This window comes from Rhinolophus ferrumequinum, chromosome 17 (genome assembly GCF_004115265.2).
Source record: "Rhinolophus ferrumequinum isolate MPI-CBG mRhiFer1 chromosome 17, mRhiFer1_v1.p, whole genome shotgun sequence".
Lineage (NCBI taxonomy): Eukaryota > Metazoa > Chordata > Mammalia > Chiroptera > Rhinolophidae > Rhinolophus > Rhinolophus ferrumequinum.
The window spans coordinates 14,531,970-14,558,955 of NC_046300.1; the positions used below are offsets into that span (position 1 = coordinate 14,531,970).

Sequence of the window (26,986 nt, forward strand, 5' to 3'; positions counted from 1 at the left end):
GTGGGAACCCAGGTGGGGGTGGTAAGCAGACGCTGACTTGTGCCTTGAAGACATTTGTCAAACTGGGCAACCTTGGGCATGAGTGTTTACAGCATCAGAGGGAAGGGAGCCCCGGAGACATAGTCTTGGAATCAGTCAAGGAAGGAAGTCTGAAAGAGGTTTCTCCATTCCATAAGGCTAGGACCCCACAGGGCTCTGTTGTCAGTATAAGAGCGAGTGAGAGTTAAGCTCTCTGCCGCCCCACTCCCAAGGTCCATCAAGGACATTGCCAAACCAGAACCCTGGTGTTGAATAAAGGAGAAAAAGTATATCTCCCCAGAGAATTCATAACCATAAGCCTGCTCTCGCATCAGTTTGCAGGCTGACTACACACTCCCTGGGTGGTCTGAAAAACCTCAAGGCAAGAATTTATTTTAAAGCAGTCCCAGATTATTAATTCTCTCAGCCACTTTGTAGAAGCGAATGAAAATCTTCCCCGGAGAAAACTACTTCAAATTCCCACAGATAAGTTCTAAGGAAAATGAGCAGTTGTCAGAAAAAAAAATTGCAAAACAGAAAGGAAATAAGGCACCATGCCTAAGAAGCAGACGACATCAGCTATTGGAAATAACATACACATCATAAAATAATTAGTTTAATATACTTAAAAAAATAAAAGCTTACACATATGTGCAAGGATGAGAAACTATAATAAATTCCCAAGTGGAATCAAATGGAACTTATAGAAATGAAAAATATAATTGAATTAACAAGTCATACAAGCATACGAAAACAACTGACATTCAGGGAAAATGTACCAATTTCTGCAACTTACTTTGAAATATATAAAAATAAGGCACAGGAATGGATATATGTGTGATGAACCAAATACAGGAAATTGTCACTAGATGGTGAGGAGACAGGTATTTGCTATAAAACTCTTTTAACTTTTCTGTATGATTGAAAATTTTTGTAATAATCACACACACACACTGACCAGGAAATTAGATACCTAGAAAAGAGATACCTAGATTTCTAATCTATGAATAAAGGTAGACCAATCCTCACATCAACAAACTATATTAAAAATGAAGAATAAAATATTTTAAATAAGATTTTCTTAAAATAATTGAAGAGATGGCAAAGGTATGAAATGATCAAGCCAAAAGCTGAGTGGAGGTAGAAATGCAGGGAGGTAAGTGGAAGTCTACAGTCACTTGTGTCTTGAGCAGGTGTCAACCTAATAAAGTTGAGGTTTGCCCTTGCAAGTTTCAGGGGCCCATATAGTGGGAGTTCAAAGGGCTGCAACCTCAGTGTAAGAGTTCACCGGAAATAGAAATACCATTCCTCCAAGTACTCTTGAGGACCAAAGGACTTCTAGGAAAGTTGCCTCAATGCTGAGGAGAACAGAATGAGCAGGATGGTGCTGGAAATATCACCCCTGATAAGTAACAACCAGAAGTTGACCTTAATATGGATTTGTTGTTCAAATTCATATTACATGGCTGGTCCATAAAATCTTAAGGTATAGTCTCAGACTGTCATCTGGCAGACACAAAAGCAAATACTCTCTATAGGAACACATTTACATCCTAGGCCTCAATGTGTTGCCACGCAGCAGCCTACCTGTCTGTCTCCTCGTACCTGCCCCTAAAGAAAGGAGAGTCTGTGAGACGGATCCTTTCAGGGACATTGCTTCACCTTTGTGCTTTCACCTTATGTCTCCTTGTTTGGCCCCAGATAGATGGCTGGTCAGCCAATGACGAGTAAGATTCCCCACGGGGGCAGGGGGGTGGGGTGGGGGACAACTCAAGCCAGGCACAGTCGAACCCCACGGGGTTCACAGAAGTGGGCACAGCCCCCCACCTTCCCCAGTCTAAGGAGAGCCTCTGCCTCTGTGGCTGCATTCCTTCCCACAATCTGCAAGGGAAGAGATTCAATGATGTGCTCTCCATCTCTTCATATGCATAAAGGTTTTGTCCTTTGGGAAGGTACATACATCTCAAGACTTATGGTTCAGCTGCCTGCAGGCAAGAGTGATTGGCTTGAATGGGTTTCCTATTATGATGTATGGAATTCACAGATCTTGAGACTGACAAGCTTTATCTCCTTTTTTTCCCCACCTAACTAATAAAAGCTAATGTGTTGGCACTATTCGGGGTGTCCAGTCCTTGAGGCTGCTTCACTCTATTCATGGCTACAGTATTTTCTTAACCCTGTGCCACCCTCCTTGCTTCCCACAACCCTCGTCGCACAGGATGTGACATCAATGAATTATAACAAATAATTTCCCAAGAAAAATAAGCAGCTAACAGTAAAAAATCATACAGACCAACAAAACCCAATCAACTGAGCAACAAAAAAACCACTAGTTACACAAGGAAACAAGGCACCATGAGTGAGAAAGCAGAAATAGAGCAATAAAAAATTTATGGTACTTTTCAGACACACAATGGAAACTAACTAGGATTATCATGTTTAAAGAAATAAAGGAAACATGAAATTACAATGCAGTGAATAAGAAAATACAAGGAGCTACCAATCCTATTTGAAGGAGAACCAAATAAAACTTTTAGATATAAGAATATAATTGAAACTAAAATCTCAATAAATAATTCTAAAAGCAGATGTGGCACAGCAGAAAAGATAGCCAACGCAAAAAAAATACGCTCGAATGCTGTAGAGAGAGAGAGACAATGAGATGAAAATAGGAAAAGTAGATAAAGAGGCAGGAAGGATAAAGTGAGATAGTTTATCGCTTAGAGTTGTAAAATGAGAAGCAAGAATGGAGGATGGATAATATTTAAAGAGATAGAAAGAACTGACGGAAGACGGCTCACCGCAGAAGACCAGCAAATCTCCAAACAGAATAAATAAAAGAAATCCCACCTAACAAACACATCAGAGATCAGAGTGAAACTTCAGGGCACAAAAACAGAGAAAATCTCAAAAGAAGCCTGAGAGGAAAAACAGAGCCCTTTTGAAGGAGTGATGAATGGGCGGACTGTTGACTTCTTAACTGTAACGACAGGAACCGGAAGAACATGAAATGACATATTCATCCACTGAGAGAAAATAACTGCGGGTCTAGAATTCTATACCAGCAAACAGTTAAGCATAGGGGCAGATTAAAGACAGCTTCAAATAAAACTAAACAGAGTCACTGGCCATCAGCAGACTGTCACAAAAGAAAATTCTAAAGGATGCAGTAGGCCCAAGGAAACTGACCCCAAGAGGAAAGATCGGAACACAAGAAACAATGAAGAGCAGAGAAAATGGCAAATACATGGGCAAATCGAGACAAACATTTACTGCAGAAAACCTTAAGACCAATGACTTACGAGGCTAAAGTCTAAAATTAAAATACATGAAGAGACAATAATTAACTTTAGCCTGTGGTATGTTAAACAAGCAAACTATGGTAAGTCTTCAAGTCTGAAGGTATCTGGGCATCCACTTAAAGAATACAAGAAGAAGGACTAATGGAGGGGAAGAATGGAATGTGAAAATATAGAAAAGAAAGCAGAGAAAAAGAAACATAAAAAGACAGACAATAAAAACCCTGACAAAATAAGATGATAGAAATAAATCCAATTATTTCATTATAACAGTAAGTATAAACTAAAGGTTTCAGTAAAATGGAAAGAGAACATTGCTAGAATGGATTTTGAAAACCAGCTATATGCTGTTTACAAGGGACACATCCAAAATATAAGGATATAGAAAGGTTTTAAGTAAAAGAATGAAAAGATATATGTTGTGCAAATACTAACCAAAATGGACTTTAAGACAAGAAAGTGTTAGTAGAGATAAAGAAGGTCACTGCATGATGATAGAACGTTTAATTTCATCTGGAAAAGATAATTCTAAACTTTTAGGTACTTAATAAAATAGCCTCAGGCCTAAATAAATAAATAAAAGGCAAAAGAGGACAGAACTGAAAGGAGATAAAGAAACATCTGCAGCCATAATGGATGTGGAGAGAGAGAAACAGGATTGTGTCTGAATGATCCTGGAAGCTCTTCAAAGTTGCCCTGGCAATGAGTTAAAGGGGGCCAGATGCCACCCCTAGTCCCAGGATAAGGCTACTTCATAGCCGTACTTCCCCAGATACTAGCAACAGGTATTACCATCATGGATATGCAACTTCCCTGAACATTTGTCACCCCAGCTCAGCGTGTATCCCCTCGACTCCCCACTTGTAAGGAGGCTCTTTTGCTAGCCCCATAAAAGGCAGGTGGGTTTCCTTTCCTAGAGCATGAACCATGATGCTTCTAGCCGCACTCCAGCACAAACACCCCTCTCGTGGGAAGCTGAGAGCCTGGGGTCAGCATACATGCTGCCCTCACTGCTCATGCCCCAGCATTTTCCACCTACCCTCTCTTCAAATTGAAGGTGGGAGATTTCAAGACACCTCTCTCAGCAATTGATAGATCAAGCAGACAAGACAGGATTTAGAAGACTGGAGCAACATGACTTACAAGTTGGATGTCACAGAAATCTATAGAACAATGCAGCCTACCTACATTACAAGGGGCTACGTTCTTCCTAAGCATGCGTGGAGCAAAAATAAAAACAGTGCATTGGGCCATAAAGGAAGTCTTATCGAATTCCAAATGATGAGTGTAATACAAATCACTGTTTCTGACCTCAATGCAATTAAGTAAAAAATTACTAGCAAACTAGAGGAAAGAAAAACCCCATGTTTGGAAATTACCATGTTTCCCTGAAAATAAGACCTAGACAAACAATCAGCTCTAATGCATCTTTTGGAGCAAAAATTAATTTTTTTACTATAAGATCGGGTATAGTAAATATAATATAATATAATACTGGGTCTTATATTAATTTTTGCTCCAAAAGATGCATTAGAGCTGATTGTCTGGCTAGGTCTTATTTTCGGGGAAACATGGTAAGAAACATACTCGTACTTCTAAATAACTCGAGGCACAGAAGAAATCATGAGAAAATAGAAGATATTCAGAATGGAATGATAATAAAAATGAGCGTATCTACATTTATTTGTGGGGCACAGATTTAGAGAACTGTATAACCTTAAATGTACATTATAGAAAAAAAAAAGACTGAAAATTGCTGAGTTGAGCACTCATTTTAAGAAGTTAGAAAAACTAAATTCATTTATTCAACAAATATTTACTGAGCACCTCTACATGCTACATGCTTTTCTAAGTCTTCTGAGTAAAGCTGTGAACAAGGCAAGATAGTGGGGGGGGGGGGATATATCATCTATGGCCACGGAGGGGGGAGCTTTTACTCTGAGTGAGATGGGAGCCATTGGCAGGCTTGAGCAAAGAAGCAACACAAACCCTGCCAGCTGGTGAGACATGGTCAGATTCCATATCTACTTTTAAAGTAAACTTGGCAGGGGTATCTTATGGATTAGATGGAGGGTGGGAGAGAGATGAGCCAAGGGTGCTCTTTGGCCAGAGCAAGTGGAACAATAAAGCTGACATTTTCTGAATGGGATGGCAGCATTTCATTTCTGAACATGCTGAGCAACTTTGAGAAGCCTGTGGTCTAGCTGAGTGGTGGTAGACTACGTGAGTCTAGAATTTAGAGGAGAGGTCCAGGCTGGAGACACGTGGTTGGGTCCTGTGGTGACATTTAAAGCCAGGAGCCTGGATGGGATCCCCAAGGAGTACATGTGGAAAGGAGTTCCAAGGCCAGAGCTTGGGTTCTTCTGGCATTGAGAGGCTGGGAAGAAGAGCAGGAACCAGCAAAGGGGGCTGAGAAGCGGCCAGAGAGGTGGCAGTGTGTGTTATTCTGGAACTCAAGTGGAGAGGGTACTTCAGGAGGTGAAATCAATCCAGAAGAGGAAACCCAGATGGCTAATAAGAAAATGAAGAGATGTGTTTGTATGGGTATCAAACACATTAAATCCAAATGAAAACGTCACCACCTTCAGATGTAATATATGTAACACATACCAAGAGAGAGTCTAACTCAGGTCCATAAGGTGACATAGGAGAGGGTATTCATTGCAGCAGGAAGCAGCTAGAGTCTCCTAAAGAGGGGCTGGAGAAGTGAAATGCAGTGGAAACAATGTAGAATATTAGTGCTACAGCTGGAAACAATGAACTGGATGTAAACACAGCCACAGGAATACAGCCTTAAAAAGTAAAACACAGAATGAGCTCTTAGGTTCAATACCATTTAAGTGAAACACACAAAATAGTACTAGATACATACATTTCTAAGTATGTATATTCAATTCATTGTATTGGTGTCTCTAGGAGAGAGGGGATGGGGATGGATAAAGGAGAAAAAAATAACAAAACAAGAAGGGGCTTTATATGGACATGAATATGATTAACTCTGTGTACCTGATAGTCCCACTCTCACCCTAAATAAAGGTTTTGTCTTCCCGGTATCCAGTCAGATTTAGGAGTTGAAGGATACATGCTGACGGCTTAAGGCAGCTATATTCTGAGTATTTTATACATGGTGGGTATGGCAATTGTTAGTTGTCTCCAATATGTACTTGTACTCTCCTCTTATTCTTTAATAATACATTCCACAGCCTCCTTTGTGGGTGGGTACATTTATATGATGACTTTCTGACCACTGTTGTACATGACTTCAGGGAAAATTGAAAGGTAGGGGGCATGTGTCATTTTTATCCTTCTCCTCTACTGTTGGTTTAAGAATGTGGACATGATGGCTGGTACCCTGGTAGCTATCTGGGACCATGAGGCAACTTTAAGGATGGAAGCCATATGCCTAGAAAGAGAGGAGCTGGGATCCCGGTGATCCATGAGGCTGCTATACCAGACCTTGATGACCCACTTCTAGTCTCCTTCTTGAGAGAGGAACACACTTCTGTCATGTTTAAACCATTGCTATTTTGGATTTTTCTATTATATGGAGCCAAATATTCTCCTAACCTATAGGGTGGGTTCTGATGAGATGTTGAATTGGAGATAATTCCATTTCCCCCTAATCTGCCATTTCTTAGGAGAAAGGTTTCCTGGAGATCCTTTTTAAATGTCTCCTGCTTCTTCACCTGTTTAGTGTCTTCAAAGGGTAGTAGTCATGGCTCTGTTGAGATGTATTTTAATTTAAAAATTTTTTTTCCAATTATAGAAGAATCCTATCAAATAAAGTATAAAATGACCTGGACTAGGCTTTGAGGCAAAGCAGAGGTTAGGCCGGAGGCCCAGATGGCACAGCCTCAGATTTCAGCACAGAGCTGGGGATACCTTGTTGTACCTACTTTAGTTAGATGGGAACACTGAATGAAAGAACACGCCCTCAGGGGCAGGTGGCTTTGCTGATGGATAGCTACCCCTCAATTTGATAGTGTCGAGAGAGCTCTAAGTAAACAGTTACACTACTTTTATTACTAAGCACAGTAACCGATGAATGGACTGACTTTAGGGGCCCAAGGTAATCTGGTGGACAGAAAAACTCCTGGTTGAGTGGAGGCAGACTTTACTAATTGGCGATTCTTCTGTCTGTTAATTTTTCCTCTTTTGACTCCTTTGAGTTTGTCAAGGCCTTTTCTGGCTTAGGGTAACAGGTTGGGCAACCTTAGAGAATTGTATTTAATTAGCACTAGTGATGGTGGCAGGTTTGGCTGAGCCAGGAAGCATCTGGAATGACAATGCTTGAAATGACTGACTGGACCATTGTCCTTTAGGCTCCTCAGTGCTCTTTGCTGCAAACAAATCTCTTCCTTTCTAGACCTACAATTTGGCATCTTTTTTGGCTTAGCCATTCATTCTCTCCTCGACGTAATTTTGTTTAAAAAATAATTTGCATATGCTTCATTGTTACAAAAGAAGTGCATGCTCACTGCAGAAAACTGAAATTCAGACAAAAACAAAACAAAAAGAAGCAAAAACACTGACAATCCCATCTACTAAAGACAACCATTTTTAACCTCTTGGTATGTATCCCCATATACTGTGTGGTATAGAGGTATGTGTATGAACTTTAACCATCAGGGAGTAAAATAAATTTTAATAAGAGCAGTGATTAACGAAATAGAAAGCAAAAACCAGTCGACTTGATTGGTACAACTAAAAGCTTATTCTTGAAAAAGACCAAGAAAAGATGTATATCTTTGTTGGTCTCATCTAGGGGAAAAAAGGAAAAAACACAAAAATGAACAACATTTGAGACGAGAACAGGGACATAATTAGACAGATGGAGGAGATAAAAATTCAAACTTAATATAATATTTGTAAACGTGTAGGAGTGCGAACAAAATGCTTCTGGGAAAATGCTTAGTGACTGGTGGATGCATGTGGAAGCAGGCTACTAGCAATGAGGAATGTACTCCACTTAATTTGGGCACATTTGTCTTAAGATTAAGGTCCCAAGTGTGGTCCCGGGCAGGTTGGTGATGCACAGAGGAAGTGATGGCCACTGAGTGGAGGCCAAAGACGGGGGACAGTTCAGCCACATGGAGTGGGTGGTTCATGTGCAATTAGATGGACTTACACACGCACTTTAATTCTCATGTTGTATTACACTGAACCCCCAATCTTCAACATCCTAAAAAGATTCAAGCTCTTCATTAGCAAAGACATTTTAGACCGGACTCCTGAATCATTTGCAGCCATTTTTTTTTATTCCAAACATGTATTTTTGTAAACCTGCATTTCCCAAACAGTGCAAGTGAATTAGAAGTGACTGCATAGACTTTTTTAATACATGTGACTTCATGAGGAGGAACAAACCCTCCCACCAAAACTCCTCAATGGAAATGTACATGGATGCATCAGTCAAGTTCTGGAAGTGAAGTTAGTGTGGGTTCCTGCCATGCAATTAATCACTCTTAAAGCTTTGAAACTCACTCTGCCAGTCACGCCGTGCACATCAGAATTTAAAAACAAAAAACCTTAATAAAGTCTGAAATCTAGATCATGGTGCTATAAAGCATTGCACCATGTGGGAAATGTGTTCATTATCCCCGCAATGTGCTGAAAATTAGAAGGCATTCTAGAAGGTTCACTTTGGCCCTACTGGGTCTGGATTCTTCCTTCAGCCATTCTTTGTTTCAGAAAATATTCTCCACTGGGTACAGTATTGCTCTGTACAGCAGAAGAAAACATCAACTAAAACCTTGTATATTGGAGCATTTCCAAAATGACACTTCTCTGCCTTTTGTCTGCTAAAGGGCCATTTCCCCTGTACTATAATCCTTCACAGTGCCTGTAGATTTCGGGAAGTTTGAATCAGGTGCATGTCGGTTTTACCAGATCTGTGTTTCATATGTAACCTGTGCATAACTGCATTCACCTGGGCATAATGCCTTATCCAAAAATAAAAGTAGTAACCTTTAAAAAAAATTACTCGACTAGGGTTGAACAGGTAGCATACAGCGTGCATATCACTTGAGGGGCCCACTATGGTTCGTATTGAAAACATTTCCCAAATGTTCCCAGGAGACCTGCTGGTGTTGTTTGTTCTTAACCTCCTTGCCTGTGGCTCGAGGACAATAGGCTACACACGACTTGGTGAAGAAGGACTTTCTATTGGACTTTCTTCAACGTTTAGCAAATTGCAGGATACAGTGGTACCTTGGTTTTCGAACGTCTCCATTGAGGAACATTTTCGTTTATGAACGCCGTAAACCGGGAAGTAAACACTTCGGTTTTCGAACACGACTCAGAAGTCGAACATGTCACGTGGCTTCCGCTGAGTACAAGATCCTGAGGCCTAGCTGTTGGCTGTTTCTGAACATTTCAGAACTCATGGATTATGTTCGAAAACCGAGGGACCACTGTACTTCTGGTGACGTGGATGGAATTTTCCTGAACTGATTGGGAAAGCCTCAGCAACCTCGGTGGTAAGTGGTTCCAGATGTGTGCCCATCAATGGCCAGGAAGCCCAGGGGCTCACTCACTTCTTCTAGTGCCTCCTCATTCTTCAACTTCAAGGTCTCTTCCTTGTGACAGGTCCAGGACTCACTCTGCGGATATTCCAAACGGGTGAGTCCCCGGTAAATTGGACGTAAGTGAATCACTTTTGAAAACGGGGGCATGGTTTTACTCAATTTCTACAAATGTCCTTTTTCATATGGAAAAAGTATCCCAATCCTTCTGACAGTTGGTTAACACCATAGTGAATACACAACAAAAAGCTGAAGCAGACTGAAATAATGCTGTGCAAAAGAGTAGCTTCTAGGATTCCACAGTGAGCCCGTGGAAGCGTAGAAACAGGACTGCACTGTGGAATTGTAAAAGAAAATTCTGGAGAAGGAACACAGACACAACTCCCCCTGTCTGTTCCCCCTGAGAGCCTACCAGGCCTTCTGAACTGGGGTGGGGCTGGCAAAATGCCCAAACTGGGAGACGTTAACAATGTGTTGGGCTTCTTTCTCAACCACTGCGCTAACTGGTCACAAGCCGGGTGCCTGTAGCCCCACCTGCTACTCAGCATGATCAGACAAGCAGAGGGACCATCCTTCCCAAACAGGTTCCTGGAGTATCTGCCAGTATTTGCTCCTGCTGATGCCAAGTACGATTTTCTTAAACACTGCCATATGAAGTCTTAGTGGCCTCCTGGGTATGTGACGACTCACGTGGGTCTGACATTTCAGAAGCAAATGGATCCACCCTCTGAAACTCCCCATGGGATCCTGCCTGTGCTGAAATGAGGCTTTCCCCTCTGGCTGGCAGACTGCCGGTCTGCAGGTCCCCCTTCCACACCACTACCAATGCATTTGCACCCCTTGCAGAAGGCTAGTCAGCGGCTATAAATGTATTTGGCCAAAGTGCTGATGGAGCTGTCCCAGGCCCACCACCTAAGAATTCTAGGGGGCTTATTAAAGGACAACACGACACAATGAACAAGAGCCCATCAAAGGAAAGCTGCAAATGGGGTTTCATAAAGGAATCCACGCTCTACACTCCATTACAGGAAGGTTTGCCTGTGGTGTTCTCTGGGGGAATCTCTAGCAGTCAGTACACTGCCTGACACGCAGCAGGGGCCCCATAAATAGCCTTTAAATGACTGACTAAAACCCACTCAAGACTGCTTTGATTACTTTGGATAAAAGTCACAGATGAACTCCGAGCGAGAACTGCTTTCTCTGCCTTGAGTTACCTCTGTGCCTCCAACTCTCTGTTGCTGCAACATCCCTGACTTCATTCTAAGATCAGCCGCGTCCCTGCCATTGGCCCTCTGGCTTTTGTTGTCTGTTCCCCATATTCAGCAGGAAGGGAAGCAGGAGTCATTATCTTCCTGCCTCAGAGTCAACTGCATAACAAGACACGAAAAGACACACACGTTCCACACCAGGTTCGCACTGCTCAGCATCCTCGAGATTTTGCCAAAACTTTAGACATGTTTGCAAGTAGTAGCCAATTGTATAGAAAACTTGTCTCCCTTGAAGCTGAGTTCTGTGTCTTTTCAACAATGTTCACAGACCCCCAACATGTGAGCTTCCAGTAAACAAGGCCCTGTAACAAAGATCCTTCATCTTGTTTCATTCCCATTTGATGCCATCTGTAGGTACCCAGGGAGTCAGCAGGTTCCAATCAGCCACGAAGGACTCTGTCAGCCCCTGCTCTGAGCCACGTGTTTTTTTCTTATTAGAGGGTTATCCGGCAGTGGTAACAACAGCCATAGCTGCTAACAGTTATTGAGTGTTCGTTCACTGTCCCGAGGTACAGTGCTGAGTAGGCTACAGCCATCATCTCATTGTCCTTTTAGAAAGTCACAATGCGCTCAAAACTGGGCAGCACAGTGCCTCTGGTAATAAACACTGCCACATAGAAAGCTTGGATACTGAAGGCCATGATTCATCATTCATACATATGGGGTTGGGGAGGATGCTGGGGCTATGCCCCGATCCCTCTGCATCATTTCGGGATGCCTCCCCAGGTTGGGGGTATACCTGGAGCTCTCTTTTAGAGGACTACCCCTGAGCTACTGGAGCCATTTTATCAGGAAGAACTGAGAGCAGAAAGTTTACATCTCCCCAGGATGCAAGAATCTGAAAATTTAGCTCCCTTGCCTCAGGTTAGGGAACTCTGAGACTAACTTACCCTCCAGAGCTCCCCTGCAGGGTCAGGCTGAAGCGACCTCCATAGGACATTCTCTGAAATGGCACCCTCACCTGGCTTCCTTCCTTCCCTGTCCTGCATCCCTCACTCCCTTACTGGTGTCCCCTGGGAACACTTCCTTAATAAGTTATTTGTATGCAGATCCTTGTCTTGGGGTCTGCTTTTTGGGGAACCTACTGAAAACACTATTTTAAAAAACAAGAACAGGTTGGGTGGCCAGTTGGCTCAGTTGGTTAGAGCGCAGTGCTCATAGCACCCAGGTCGTCGGTTCGATTCCCACATGGGCCAGTGAGCTGTGCCTTCCACAACTAGATTGAAAAAAACGACTTGACTTGGAGGTGATGGGTCCTGGAAAAACACTGTTCCCCAATGTTCCCCAATTAAAAAACAAACAAACAAAATAAGAACAGGTTGAATGGCCACATCTGGGAAGGAATCTGCAATTACCAGTCACAGGGACAGCAAGAGTGATGGGGAAATGGAGACCTCTGAACTCAAATGACCATGAAAAGGCAACATATCACAGCATTCAGACACAAGTCTTTGCTCGGTGGGCACTGATTTAGTCCTTGTGGTATGTGGACTCTGATGCATGATGTCCAGGATGAGATGCCATTCTGAGGTTTACCAGATGACCGACTGGCGTTGCTCCAAGCTCTCTTGTATTAATCCAGGGGGAAGGAGGGTGAGGTGTCTGCTGTGTAGAGGTGATGCAGAGCAGACTTGTTGTGAGGAATCAGGTGTTTCCATCCTGTTGGGAATCTTCCAATGAAAGGTACATATGAAAAAACTCACAGTTCTTTAGCACATTAGTTCAAACTTGACTCCAGGCAGTAAGGGTGTGAAATGTCTTAGGGGTCCTGTCACAACCACAGTTTATATGCAGCACTGCCAGTTGGGTGGATTCATTACATGAGGTTTCTTCAGAGTATTTTTTCTGCAAGTCTATTTTAACAGCAAGTTCCAAAGAACTGTAAGATTTTTATCCTTTAAAATTTATATGAATGTAGATGTGTTTCCAAGATTTCAGGCCAGATATCAGTGCTTGAGTGAATTATATAACTATTTAATAGAAATAATAAAACATCGATACAAATATAAAGACATAATCAGTATAAAAGGCTTATATTTATAAAAATACTTTTAGGTAACAGTTTTCCCCTGAGGGTTGACCACGCATGTTGCATCCATAAATATTGCTCGGCTCTGTAGCTTGCTTTCCAAAGTTCAGAGTTCATCCTTCAAAGGAAGTGGTGGTGGCTCCAGTCATGTGACCGGGCCAAAGTGGCTGCCTCAGGTTGGCGCCTGGGCTTGACAGAATGAGGATGAGAACAGCATCAGTGGGGCCTCCGAAAAATCTGGAGAAGATTCTTTCTTCCAAATATGGAAGATACAAAGATCAAGGACGACAGGTGAAATGAGTGGGTCACGTGACTGGTGTGGCAGGTCACTGGCTTTTCTGGACCCAGTCCCAACCATCTTCGTTCTCTTTCCGGTTCTTCTCAGCTTCGATAATTTCTTTGTACCTTCGGCGAAAGAAGCCCATCTGAAAGGCAGAGAGAGGATAAGTCGGGTTAGGAACGCTAAAGAATCAGCCATTTTGATTGGCAGGCAGCTTGGCCGAGGAGGAGGCATGACCTCCTCACAGTGCTGGGAAGGCTGGGAAAACTCCTCAGATTTGACTGCTTTAGAAAGAGCATGTTGTGGAGCCACTTTTCAAAATGCATGACTGTTCCTTGTAAAGTGCTTCCCGTGGAGTGTTTCCCAAACTGTGTGCTGGGGAACACTAGTTATGGAGAGTTATTCCAGGGTGTTTGGGGGTACTTGTAAAATGGGTTCTATGGTCAAAATAAGTTTGGGAAACACTGCCGTCGTTCTTTCTTTAAGAGAGTCGCAATGCACAGTAGAACAGTGAAGGATCTAAGAAACCCTTAGTAAAGGATCTAAGAAACTCAGGGGCTTGACGTTTCCTGAGCGTATTTGGCTTTTGATAAACCTATTACTATCCTAGAGCTGTTAGCCATTGTGGAATAATTTGATAATTGCTGCTTTCACATACTAGGCTTTGGAAAGTGCCTGCAGGTCTGCATTCTACCTTGCTGTCTGCTACACTTTTCTCCCAAACCTGTGACTCTCAAGCTGTAAATGCACCCCATCCGGCAGCATGTCCTCTCCTGCGACTGGTGTCTCATCCGGACTCAGAACGGCAGTTTCCTTTAGTCTGGTTCCGAAAAGCCCTTCCCCTCTGAGGTCTTATGGCTTCTCACCTATGGTAAGATGAGTTTTTAGCTTTTCTCACAATCGTCACAGGCACTACCGCCGGGTATTTAAGCAACTTTTTGGAGCCCGAAGCTGACCTTTTCTCCTATGCTCAGGGGGACCTGGCATCTCTTGTCCTTTGCTCACCAACATTAGTGGGGTCTGTAGCTGAAGTCAGACATCCCTCCTTGCATTTGCTGTTAAGCATGACTGACCGGATTGGGTATACTCCAGCTCCCTCTCTTCTTAGGTGTGATACCGTCTTACCAGCTTCCCAGGAGAATTTGCACACAGTGCTAACCAGCTTGACACATCCTTTATTGGCTTCCTTCTCTTCCCTGTCTCGCTTCCCTGCTCCGATCAGTGTTTCCTGAGGTCACCTTCCAAATAAATGACCTGCCCTCAACTCCTCCTTTCAATCCCCTTGAGTAGAGGAATTCAAACAGACACACGCACGTGGTCTGCAGCTGGCAGGTCTGCTGCACAGCAGGCTTGTGGTACCACACCACTATTAGTTTATAATCCCTGGGGTCATATTTGAAAATGCTCAAGACTAGCAATCTCTACAGTCTGCTGCCAACAGTGAATGCCCAGATAAACCTAAGCAAATCATCAGGCAAACCCAGCTCTCGGAGGCACATCTAACTTCTGCGTTTTCTGTGCGTGACTCTTCATGCTCCTTTGGGAGACAACCATCCAGTCATCTGATGGTATGAGCTCCCCCAAACGGAAAGCAACTGGGGCCCAGGAATTGTCTTGCTGTACCACTCGCCCCAAAAGGGGGTTATTGGCAGAGCCAAAGATGACAACTATCAAGAGAGCTGCCAGGAAACATCACCCACATTGCCAAGGAATCCTGAGAGTTCACTCCGAGGAGAGTCAACAGGGTGGTGCAGTTTGAATGACTGCGGGGAGCAGCTTTCTTAAAACGACTGGCAAGGGTCCGTGTTCTGAGCTTCATTCCTCAGGGCCAGTTTTGTAAGCAGACATTGAGTTTCTAGTGTTTTCAGCTCTGGCATTTTGGTCTCAGCATAAGATGGCATCTGTCAGAATGTCACTTTCTGACACACTCACACATACACTTTCTCTCCTCAAATCCCTACCACTTTCTCCCCTCTGTAAGGGATATGGAAAGGAGGCTTGGCCTGCGTGTTCTGGATAATTAGAAAAAGGTCCTTGTCATTGCCCTCAAAGCACACCCACAGAAGGCCAAAAAGCAACCCAAGTCTTCATGGAAATGTGTAACTAAGAAGTTACTACTTGAATTATCATTCTTTAAAGATAAAGAAGTGGGTGGCCAGGCAAATATGCCCGGTGCCCCTTCAGTGCCGAGGAGAACATAATCACGAATATGAGGCTGGATATGATATGGAAATACAATTCTTCAGCACATAACTCTGCCTGCCGATGGTGTCATGTTTCAGTAATCCCAGGTTACTCACTTTCAAGTCCAGAGAAGTAACGTATCTCTACCACGGCACTAATCAAGCAGAATTTTAACTGCCTGCTCCCTTCTTATTGTTCCCATTTGTCTTAGGACTCCTTGAAGACCGGACTTGTGCTTTTTATCCCCAGAGCTCAGTGCCTCATGTGTACTTGGCACAGGTGATGAATTGCAAAGATGCCCACAATCCTTCATTCCCCCCTGTATCCATGCCCTTAACCACGTGACTTGGCAGCAGTTCCTATCAGGAGGTGGTCTATTTTCCACACCTTGAATCTGCACTGTGACTTGCTTTGACAATTGGATGCAATGGAGGAGAATCCGTGGCAGTTCCACTCCTAGACCTCAAGAGGCCTTGCAAACTTCTGCTTCCTCTCTCAGAACCCTGGCTGGCCTCCAGGTGAATGAGTTTGGTCTAGCCTGCTGAAAGATCCACCCATCCGGGGCTCTCCTAGACATGCCAACCCCCCACTGCCTGGAGGTGTGGGTGTGAGTCCAGCTGAGACTGGAGAGCTGCCCTGTTCAACTCAGTCCAACCCACAGAACTATAGATGGTTGTTGCTTGTAAGCCACAAGACTTTGGCGTGGTTTGTTACACAGCATGAGTTAACTGATACAGGACTCCGTGTCGTTGTTTTTTTTTTGTCGTACTTACTGAATCAATCAACACCCACAGGAAGGGTGGCAGAGGGGCAGCAGACAGGGTTCTAGATATCAAAAGCATCCCTATGCCTTGTCCTGCTGGACGGACGTTTCTTGTTCATCTCTAGGAAGGACAAAAGCTGGCTTGCTTTCTCACAGCTATGGTAGCGTAAAGCTTTGACACAGTGCACAAACAATCTAGCAAGGATGCAGAACACCTGGACTGATTCTCAGATGTGGCTCTCACATGCTCATGTTTTACTCGCCTGTGTGCCATATTTGTTACCAAAAAATGAGTGTGCTGTCACCCCCTGCAGGCACCCAGAAGCAAGCTCCTCTCTCTCAAGTGCAGTGCTGTCAGTATTAGTCCTACAGTCACCTCCCCCCACTGGCAGTAACTGCAGAGCTGCTCTCAGAAATAGCCTTGCAAACTCTGTGCCCCACTCCAACATCGCAGGGTCTCCAGAGCCCTGTTCCCAGCAGAATCTCAGTGGAGTCTCTAGAGGGAAGGTTAGAGCTGCCACTGATGATTTTCCTCCTTCTGTGGAGCCAAAGACCATTTCTTAAAACACAGTCCACGCTCATGGTTAGGGAGTGCAGGGTACAGTAGCGCAGGTTGTGCACTGCATAAAAGTGGGGCAGGGGTGCCAGTCACATCAAAGATGTGTAAATTTATTACAACTGCTTTCCAGCAGATGTCAGTAGAGTGTCTTTTTCTAGCAAAATCAGTAGATGCTCTCAATTTTCTGACAGATGGAAGTAAAGCTTCTGGAGGGAAGGGGCGCTGTTTACTAGTTTGCACAAAGGTGCGTACAGTCTAGTAGTGGCTCTGCCAAACTAACTTTGTTTCTCGCATGATCAAACTAATTCTATTTCAGCAAAAGAGACTATTACCTTTATGCCTTTGTTTAGAGCCTGGTATTGGCTTTTGATATAGAACCCCAGTCCAGGCTCTGAGTTTGCCAAGCAATGGCCCCCAAACAACCGTGTCACACCAGGCCTGCCCAGTGCCACAGGCCCTACTCAGAGGAGCTGTATGGGAGAGATGTGGCACGGGGAGCCCAGAGTCCTGATCACTGCTCACGCTCCGTTTAACTACCCCTTGGCTACAGGGCAGGTCATTTTCTCACTCTGGACCCCAGTGTCTTTGTCTCTGCCCAAGAGACCCATGGCATTCTCAGACATCTTCCATCCCTGAAACACAGTGACAGCTTTTCATGTTAATCCCCGAAAGCAAATTCGGCACTGCAGCCTGTGGGGCACACAGCTGTGGACTCAGGACTCACACTAGGAAGGCACAGGGCCTGGACTCGTCGCCTGGGATCAATTTTTCTCCAAGAGTTTTTGGAAAACGGAGTTTTCAATTTTTATATTCAAGTATATGAATCTTATAAAGTATAAAGAATTGTAAAATTCATGAAAATGAAGATACATCAAGGCTTCAGAGACATCTCTGTCCTGCAGCAGGCCTTCCTTAGGCATATATGTTCACTCTTGCTAGTGCTTATGGCTACTTTGGGGAAACTCTTTGAGAAGTGCCGGGCAAACCCATGTGGTTTGCTGCCAACTGAGCCCACACTGAGTGTCCTGGGAAATGATTAGAACTGAGTCTAAGCTGGACCTTCAGCAGCCCCGCGGTCAATTCCAATCCAATGGAGTCACTGTTTTCCTGCACTTTTTCTGGAAACTTCCAGGGCTTTCTTTGCCACTTGAGGGGCAAGAGGCTCTGTTTATAACTGTTCTGTCTGCAGCAGAGGAAACACTCATGGAAACCCTAGAGGAGGACAGACTCAAGCCAAGTGTTGCTCAGCTGGAAGCCGAAGGAACAGGATGCTTGTTGTCTGCGTTGGTCCTAACGGGGGGCCTGCAGCCCCAAAGAGCAGCTCCCTGAGCCCTCCTGACAGACTCACACCATTTTCTGATATAAACTTGTATCGAAAAGCTGCCAGAAAAATCCTAGGGAAATCGATTTCCCCTGAATCGCCCAAATGAGGGAGGCATGAGGCCTGACTGAGGTCTGGGGTCTGCAGCCTGCAGCACCAGCTTCTTCTTTCCCAGCCCTTTCTGGGGTGTGTGAGGAACTGGCCTGGACTCCACGGCCTCTGGGCTCTTGTGCGATCCCCACCCCCTCGTTCCCGGGCCTCTGGGTTGCCTCCTGGGCAGCTATTCCAAGGACCTCGGACACACTCCTTGTTTGGATGAACTCAGGGCCTCATGTTTATGGGTCTCTGCAGTTTCTTGACTATTTACATAGCATGTCTCTGTCTCGAGATGTCGACCGTGCAACATCAGCCCAATATTTACTTCCAGACATAAATAAGCCCCCGCCGAGTGTCTCTGGCACATGGTTTTAATTGAGACAGTGCGAAGGGTGTTTGTGTGTGTGCGCGTACGCACACGTGCGTATGTTTCTGCGCATTTTCTTTTTCTTTAGAGGAGAAGCAAGGATGGCTTCTCACAGCCTGGTTGGGGGGAAGGTGATAACCCCAGTGACCCTGGAGGGGCTGCCAAACCTTACAGGTTTTCTGAGCCATTTCATGGATTTGTTTTTCTAAGTGTTTCTGCTGGAGGTCAGAAGTAATGCTCTCAAATAAAAACCAGGAGTCCGGAGCTCAGTCTAAATCAGCAGGCTCTTGGAACAGCCCCAGCTGAGGGTTCGAGGCAGTCCTTTCCAAAGGGTGGCCAACACACTCTGCAGCCTGCCTCTTCATCACTCGGGACAGGGAAGAGCCAGCAGGTCCTGGCTTTCTGGGAAGGACTGGTCACAGGGCTGGCAAGGCAGTGGCACTACCCTCTGCTCCAAGCTGTCTCGGCTTGCAAAGGGGCAAACAAGGGAGAAGGGAAAGGTTCCTTGGCTGAAAGCAGCAGGGGAGGATGCAGAGTTTCTCTCCTTCACTGAGCAGTGGCCTGTGTGTTTTGGCAAACTGCAAAGGGAGGGCGGGAGGGGGAGGGGGGTGAGGAGAGCGAAGGAGGGAGAGAGCTGCCTGAGGCCCCAAATGAGGCTTTTTCTTCTAAATGAAAGACATCCCAGAATCTCCATTCTCTCACCGCTTGACTCAAAGGCTGGCTTACTGAGTTGACAGCACTTCTTAAAGGTGCAAGTCACATATGAAGTTGTTGTCCCGACAGTACCTCTGAACAGTTAAACTTTCTCCTATAAACAGGACTTTCTGATGGTCTTGAGGAGGCACCCGGCCCAGGCAACTTCCAACCCCGTCAGGAACCGAGGGAAAGGAGAGGGAACTCATTTGGATTTTTCTCCCTTAAAAGAGTTTCATATTTCAAAGTTTTCTTCCTGCATGGTGGTTTGGCAGGCTACTGTAATCCTCGCACATAAAGTTTAAATTATGGCTTCTCGTGTCTGCTAACATCCCGGCTTTGGGAAAGCTGATTAGGATCCATTTCAGTATTTGAAGAAGGGTCTGGTTAGCTCGGGGCCCTTGCTGTGGATTTTGCACTGGAGCCAAGGTCTACTGCCGCCAAGCCTGAAAGAGTGCCTGAGATGCCAACTGGTGGACCTTCTAAAAGGCCCCGGGGTCTGCCCAGAGTCAGAGGGATAGGAGGTGGCTGAGCACTAGGCAGGGAGCCTGGAGTTCCCCTCGGAAAAGGCATTTGATGACCGTATGAGGGGTTTCTATTTTAGATAAACAGTGGAATGATGGGTGTGTTAGTAGCAGCACAGTGACATGTAGGAAGGGTCAGGAGCTGGTGGTACAGACTCCTTCACCTGCCAAGTTTTGCTCACGTCTCAGGGTGTACTGGGCTCAGCCATTATCTCTGGTCACTTAACTGTTTTTTCCAGAGGTCTTCAAGACGGAATGAAGGCTGTGTTATTCATCTCGGGCCCTCTTCCCAGAGCCTGCTACCTAGTAGGGACCCAATACCATTGGCTGAATGAAGTCCCTGACCATCTTGCAAGGGTAATAATGCATGCTGACCTGCAGGCCTGATTTTCAAAGAATGCATTAGCACAGCCAGCTGCTTTATTCTGTTTTCAGTACCATGCCACGATTTGTGTTTATGGGACACCTTTTGCGGAACAATCATTTTGGCTCATGAGCTGAAGGTGATGGCAAGCAACCATCAGCAGCAATATCAGGAGCTATTCTCAAGGAAACTGCAAGAGACATGGCTCTCTAAAGGGAAGAGCACTTGAAATCGCCTACCGGTCTTCAGAGGCCCTAGTGAATCGTTTCCTGGTCAGCAGCAGCAACTGGGTATAACTCAGTGGCTTTCCTCTTGAAAAGATTGAAGGGAATTGTGTATGAAATGTGGTAATCAGCCAGAATCATTAAGACCTCCCATATAAGTCAAACGTTAGGCAGGACTTTAGGCCCATTTGTCAACAGATTTCTATGCACTGGCCTGTGACTGTGCTATTGATCACTGTAGGGAATGCATCGTTCTTCGGTTATAGACACAGGAATCAGAGTTGGCAAGAGGGCTCTAGTTGAAGTTTTAGGACTATGTAGGTCTCCCAAGTAATCCTACATTTCATTTTCCCTCATCATCCTCCTATAAAGTCATCATATTTAGTTCACTGTTTAAGAAAGTATTTTTCCTAAGGAAACTCCCGCTGCCAAGCCCCTTCTGCTTTGTCTCTTTGCCTGAAGAAACTGCTCATTCTGAAAGATAAGTGCATACATGCGTGCTGTACCACGGTTTACTCTTTTGTCTTTTCCCTAAAGGAGCTCAACTGTGATTTTTACCTATGACATGGAAGAGAGATGAGGTTTCACCTACTTAAAGATAACAGTAGTGGCTCTTAAAGAAAAGGTTAGAATTGTTGCCCATATTTCTGAACATCATAAATGTGGCAGATAAAAGATGGTCACAAACGTTCTGCCGGTCCTCCCACTGACAGGCAGGGTCTATTTCCTCTCCCTTGAATCTGGGCGGGCATGTGACTGCTTGAACCAACAGTTTATGGTGGAGTGATGCTATGCCAGTTCTGGGCCAGCCATTAAGAGAACAGGCAGCCCTTACCATGCTCTCTCAAAGCCTCCCGTCATGTAAAAGTCAGACCACTCTGCTGGAAGGGCCACATGGAAAGGCGCTGAGTCTACATAGAAAGGGAAAGGGGCTCAGCTGAGTCCAGCATCCCAGCCATCCTCACCAAGGTGCCAGGCATGTGAGTGAAGCTGCCTTGGACTCCTCAGATCATACCAGCCAGCCGGTAAATGCTACTGAGTGACCCCACTGACTGTCACGTGGAGCAGAAGAATCAGTCAGCCAAACGCTTCGTGAATTCCTGACCCATATCTTTATTATATATGATGTATTGGTTGTTCAAAGCCACTCAGTCTGGGGGCAGTTTGTTACGCAGCAATAGCTAACTGGTACAATATAAGCATCAGCACCACTAACCACCGTGAAACCCTGCTGGAGTGAATGCCTTTGGGGTACCTGCCTAATTTCCTTCTTTTCTGGGATTCACCCCCATCTACCCTGTCACCCCAAACTGCCATCTTGCATCTTTCTCCTGCCCTAGCCTCAGCTGTATGGATCAGTGGGAGACATGCAACCCAAACTGGGCCAATTGGATTCTCTCCCAGACAACTCCTTGTCTCTAGCCACATTTGATAGAAGTGGACATTTGACTTGAGCGGAGCCAATCAGATTCTCTCTCCCAGATTTGTAGAATGGGGAATTAGAGGTGGCTGCTCAGTCTGTGTTTATGGCTAGCCGTCACTGAGATGTATATTTGGAGGGACTGGCGCATCCATTTTCTCCTCGGTGCAGGGAAGCGTGGAGAAAACCAGTATGTTTTGGAGAAGAATGGTGCAGGTGTGTAGGGGAGTGGTGGTAAGGGACTGTGCAGGGCAAAGGGAGTAAGGGGAGGAAGGAGAATGCCTGCCTTGAGTTTTGGACATTTTTCGGGTCTGGAAGCACATATTTCCTTTGGGATCTATGAGTACCCTTACATCCGTACAATTCTCTCTTGCTTAGGTGGCTGTGAATGGATTTCTGGTTTCTTTTGCAACCGGAAAAAAAGGCCTCCATGATGCCTGAGATAAGTATGTTCAGCCCTAGAAACTGAAGAGAAAGCTGCCTTGGCTAGTGAGGTGACAGGAACGTCCTTTTGTTGGCCTTCGCTCTGCTAGACGAGGGTCAGGGGGAGTGAGTCAAGCCCCGTCTAGTCTCCTGTAGGCACCCACACTCAGAAAGCCCAATACTAACTGCCTCCTTTTCCAAGATGACTTCAAACCCTGCCTTCCTTGCCCTGGTTAAGGGAAACCATTCATTGTCTAAGCTAAAAACAGCCAGAGACTGCTTCCTTTGCTTCCTTCTTGATCTCTCAAGTCCAACTGATAAACAATCCTGCCTCTTCTAAAGTGGTCCTCACCCCCCATGGAGAATGCCTTCACCCCTGCCGTGCCCAGATCTCCCTCTTAAAACAGATCTGGTCACACCACTGCTCTGCTTACAGACCCCTGTGCTTCCCCTTTCTCCTGGTCAGCAGGGTCCACCCCAACCAAGGTAGCTGATCTCATTGTGAATCATTGACTGCTCTCCCCTGACACACCTCACAAGCTGCTCCCCACAAACCCTGCTTATTTTTGCACCAATTCTTCTCTCTGTATGGAATATCCATCTGTCTTTCTTTGCCTGGAAAACTCAAACCCAATCCAAGGTCAAATTTGAATGTTACCTCATCTGTGAAACGTCCTCTGACTTTTATCGGAGGGCGTCTATGTGTCAAGAGCAGTGCTAAGCAATCTGCCTCTGTTACCTCTATACCTCAAGCTAGATGTTATGACCTCCATTCTATGGAGGAGGAAACAGGGTCATAGAGGATAAGCGACTCTCCCAAGGCCACACAGCTGGCAAGTTCAAGAGCCAGGGTCCCAGTCCACAGCTCCCAGCCTGCAAAGCCCGGGCCCTCATCTGCCACACTGTTCTCTATGGCCTTTTCATTCCCCTGGTACAGGGGTGGGGCGATGAATGGTGTCTTCTTCTCAGTTTCCAGAGAAGTTACTGCCTAGTCCTCACCACTCTCAATGACGTCTGCAGGTCTGTGTGCTCAGTGGTGAGGCATTCAAGGACAGGAAGAGTCATAATCTCTGCTACATCGGGGTGCCTCGCCCAGTGTTGGGTTCAAAGTGTTCGATCAATGTTAGTTGAAATGAAATACTGCTCTTAGATGATGAGCAAAGTTGTACTGACCCAACTGACATCATTCAACAGCTTCCTCAAAGCATTTTTCGACCCTTTTCTTCCACCTCTTCAGGAATGGCAAGACTTCGTCTAGGTTTAGGCCCCTTGACAGCCACCACTCTGCTCTCTCTCCCAGTCCATGGCAGAGAGTGATGTCTGCCTTCACGGATCCTGGCTCTTTGGATCACATACAGCTGGGTGACCTCAGGGTCTTGGCTACCCCAAGACAGCCCAAGATAGCCACCTCCTGCCAACGACATTCTTTATAAACAAACATAACAAAAGCAAAGCTAAGTAGATGGCAGGAGAAAGGATGTGCTCAGGAGATGGGACACCCCTGAGTGGCAGAGCCAAGTGGGGTGACCAGAAAGAAGGCATGCACGCCATGACAGAAAGTGGGCCATGGTCACCATGCTCCCCACTCTGTATCCTTGTCTTGTCTCAACCATAGAGAATGGCATTTCCTCTCATCACAAGAGTCCATACAAAGGCAGAAGGAACACACACACACACACCCCTGCAAAGCCCTGACTGCCTTTTCAGATCCAAAACACTGAGCTGTCTTGTTCTCCACTCACAGACCAGAGGCTGTCTCAGCAGGAAGAAAGGGGAGAATTAAGAATCTATCTGGCAGATTAAACAAACAACACATTGGCAGATTATTTGTTTAAAACAGGTAATATCCACTCCTGGCAAATACTGAGGAAACCGGGCACTTTTGATACGCTGTTTGTGGGGAGGTGAAGTGGTATACCCTTTCTGAGGGCAACTGGCATATGCAATAAAAGGCTTAAAATATGCATTTCTTTTGAGCCGGTAATGCCATTCATAGGGTTTCATCCTAAGCCCATAATGAGGGATGTGTGCAAATATTTGGCTCCAGGGACTTTCACCAATGTACTGTTGAAAGAAGTGTGAACCCAGGAGTCACCTACATTCCAGCATCAGAGGACTGGATGGGCAATCCGCAGACCTCTGCAGCCTTAAGGCAGCCCTGGAAGTGAGCTTTCTGACAACATGGAAAGATGCTCACAATATGGTGTTCAGGGTAAAAGAGGCTGCACAGTAGTACACAGGACGTCCGACAAGCATGGAACATAAGAGAAACTGATTTTCAAGTAATATATGCAATACATTTTTCTTCAACTTCCAGACAATTTTTCTCTAAAGTATGTCTAAAACAAAAGCCATCAGTCTACCCGTCAATCTGCATACACAACAAGAACGTTTTTTTTTCCTGTGTATCTAGACTTCTTGGAGAAAGTGTATTTATTATAATTTTTTTCAGATTAATAGTTGAACCCACTGCTTTAATTTTCAGGGTACTGCACCTGAAAATATTATTAGAAAATTTAACATACTACTCAAAAATAACTAGATGCTATAGAATGCCTGGCCTACGTCTATTTTACAGAAAAAAAGGTCAAGAAGAGAACACTGTGCTCACCATGGTTATTTCTGGGATGTGGATTCCTGAGTGTTTTACAACTTATTTTTCTTATTGATAGGTTACTATGTTTGATCCATAAATACAAATTATTTTCTTTTAATCCCAAAGAGACTAATTATTAGAATTTAAAGCATCCTTCCCTTGTAAAGTGAGAGGCTGTTTCCACCTGCATCTGAAACCTGGAACACTGGAAAAGCTGGGCTTTGGTGTCAGGAAGTCCCAGTTATGGTCCCTGGTGCTGTTCTAGGAGCTGGGACACCGTGGGAACAAGGACAGACCCTCAGTGAGACAGACAGACCTTCATCAGTTAACGACTCTGACGCCATATTGATAAATACAGTGGCTCTGAAGTAAAAGGACTGCAGGTCTCTGAGAGGAGAGTGTGAAGCAAAGAAACCATCCTAGACTTGCGGGTGAGGACGCCCCTTTCTCCTTGAGGAAAGGACAAGATACAAAGGATGAGCAGGGGTTCCCTGGTAAAGGAGGCAGGGCAAAGCTACACCTTGGGTCACCTACCCGTGTACCACCATGGGGTGGGACAACTTAGGATTCAGCTATCCAGCAGGACTCCAGACTTGCAGCCCATTGCAGTTACCTGAATTGTCTGCACAGAAATCTTTTTCCTATTCCACATGGGAAAGGAACAGAGTTGCTCTGAAGTTCCTTGTTTGTTTGTTTGTTTGTTTTTAGCAGATGGTAACCCACCCGAGTCCCAGCGGTCCTCCCAACACTTCAGTTTTGGAGTTAGGCTCCCACCATCCTATGCCAGGAGTGATGGGAAGGCAAGAAAAAGGGGGAGTAAGCTTTCTGCTTTCCCTCTCAAGTGGTCCCATCTGCAGCTGTGAAGGGCCTCAAAAGGAGCCAAGATTCCATTCGCCACCTGAAGGAGACACTGCCCTCCCTCTGTTGTACTTGCACCATGAAGGTTCCCACAGGAATCCTCTTCCGAGAGGCTCTCACCCTGGCGAGGCAGGAGGGCTGGGCACCCACAGGTGGGCATGCCACGGGGACCTGCGATCGATGGCTAGACTCACCTTCCAGAGCAGCACAGCCAGCAACAGGAAGATGAGGATTCCCACCAGCAGACTTATGGCAATGATCCAACCCACGACGTAGCCACGGGGCTCCAGGTTGTGCAAAGCCTCGAAGACCACCTAGGAGGCAAAGCAAAAGTGAGCATGTTTCTCACTGGAAGTATCCATAGCACTATGGAGCCCCGCCTGGGCTTGACATTTGGCGTGAACGACAGCAGAAATCATTCCTTCCTACATGAAGACAAATGAAAGAAAACTGCCTACAGAACAATAGTCACTCTGGGAATGGAAATGAGGCCTCTTAGCAACACCTTCTCCCTAGCTGTGTGACCTTGGGTGAGGTACTTTGCCTCTCTGAGCCTCATTTTTCTCATCTGCAAACTAGGGGTAGAGCAGCACTTCCCCAGAGAATGCAAGGGGTAATGCAGGTAGACCTTCTCAGCACAGCACCTGGTGGAGCCCACCCTTGACAGACGGAGGTGCTCCTATTAGCGTCATCCTGGCTGGCAGGGAGATTTTCCTTTTTTCTTTTTCTTTTTTTTTTGAGGTTGTGCATGGTTGATTACTTTTTAATTTTAATGATTTATTGATGGCTAATACAGAGAAAAGTGTACCTAACCTAAGTGCACAGCTCTCTGAAGTTTTACAAATTGAATGCTAAACACCTCTGTGGAACCAGCACCCAGATCAAGAAACAGACCAGCGCCCCAGGAGTCCCCTTCACACTCCTTTCAGTCACGACCCCCACCAAGGGTAATACTACCCTGACTTCTAAGAGCCTGGATTAGCTTCACCTGCTTTTGTCCTCGACGTAATGGGAACGGCACTGTGAATTCCTGTGTCTGGCTTCTTTCTCTCACGTTATGTTTGGGAGATTCATCCAGGTTGTGGCATGTTTATGCTCCCTGCTGTACAGCATCTCACTGTGTGAATACACCACTTGTTTATCCAGCCTCCCTATCTGGGGGCTCTTACAAAGAGT

General features: G+C 45.2%; 1 protein-coding gene across 1 annotated transcript in view; it reads right to left on the reverse strand.

Moving 5' to 3' along the window:
- Positions 1-11,436: 11,436 nt before the first annotated feature.
- The window catches only part of ITGA9 (integrin subunit alpha 9), a 296,740-nt gene continuing 281,190 nt past the window's right edge, over positions 11,437-26,986 (reverse strand). The window contains exons 27-28 of the mRNA XM_033132690.1: positions 26,005-26,124; positions 11,437-13,563 (exon numbers count right to left, since the gene is read on the reverse strand). Of these exons, the coding sequence (XP_032988581.1) occupies positions 13,465-13,563; positions 26,005-26,124 (219 nt within the window). The 3' untranslated portion in view covers positions 11,437-13,464. The remainder of the gene's footprint in view (positions 13,564-26,004; positions 26,125-26,986) is intronic.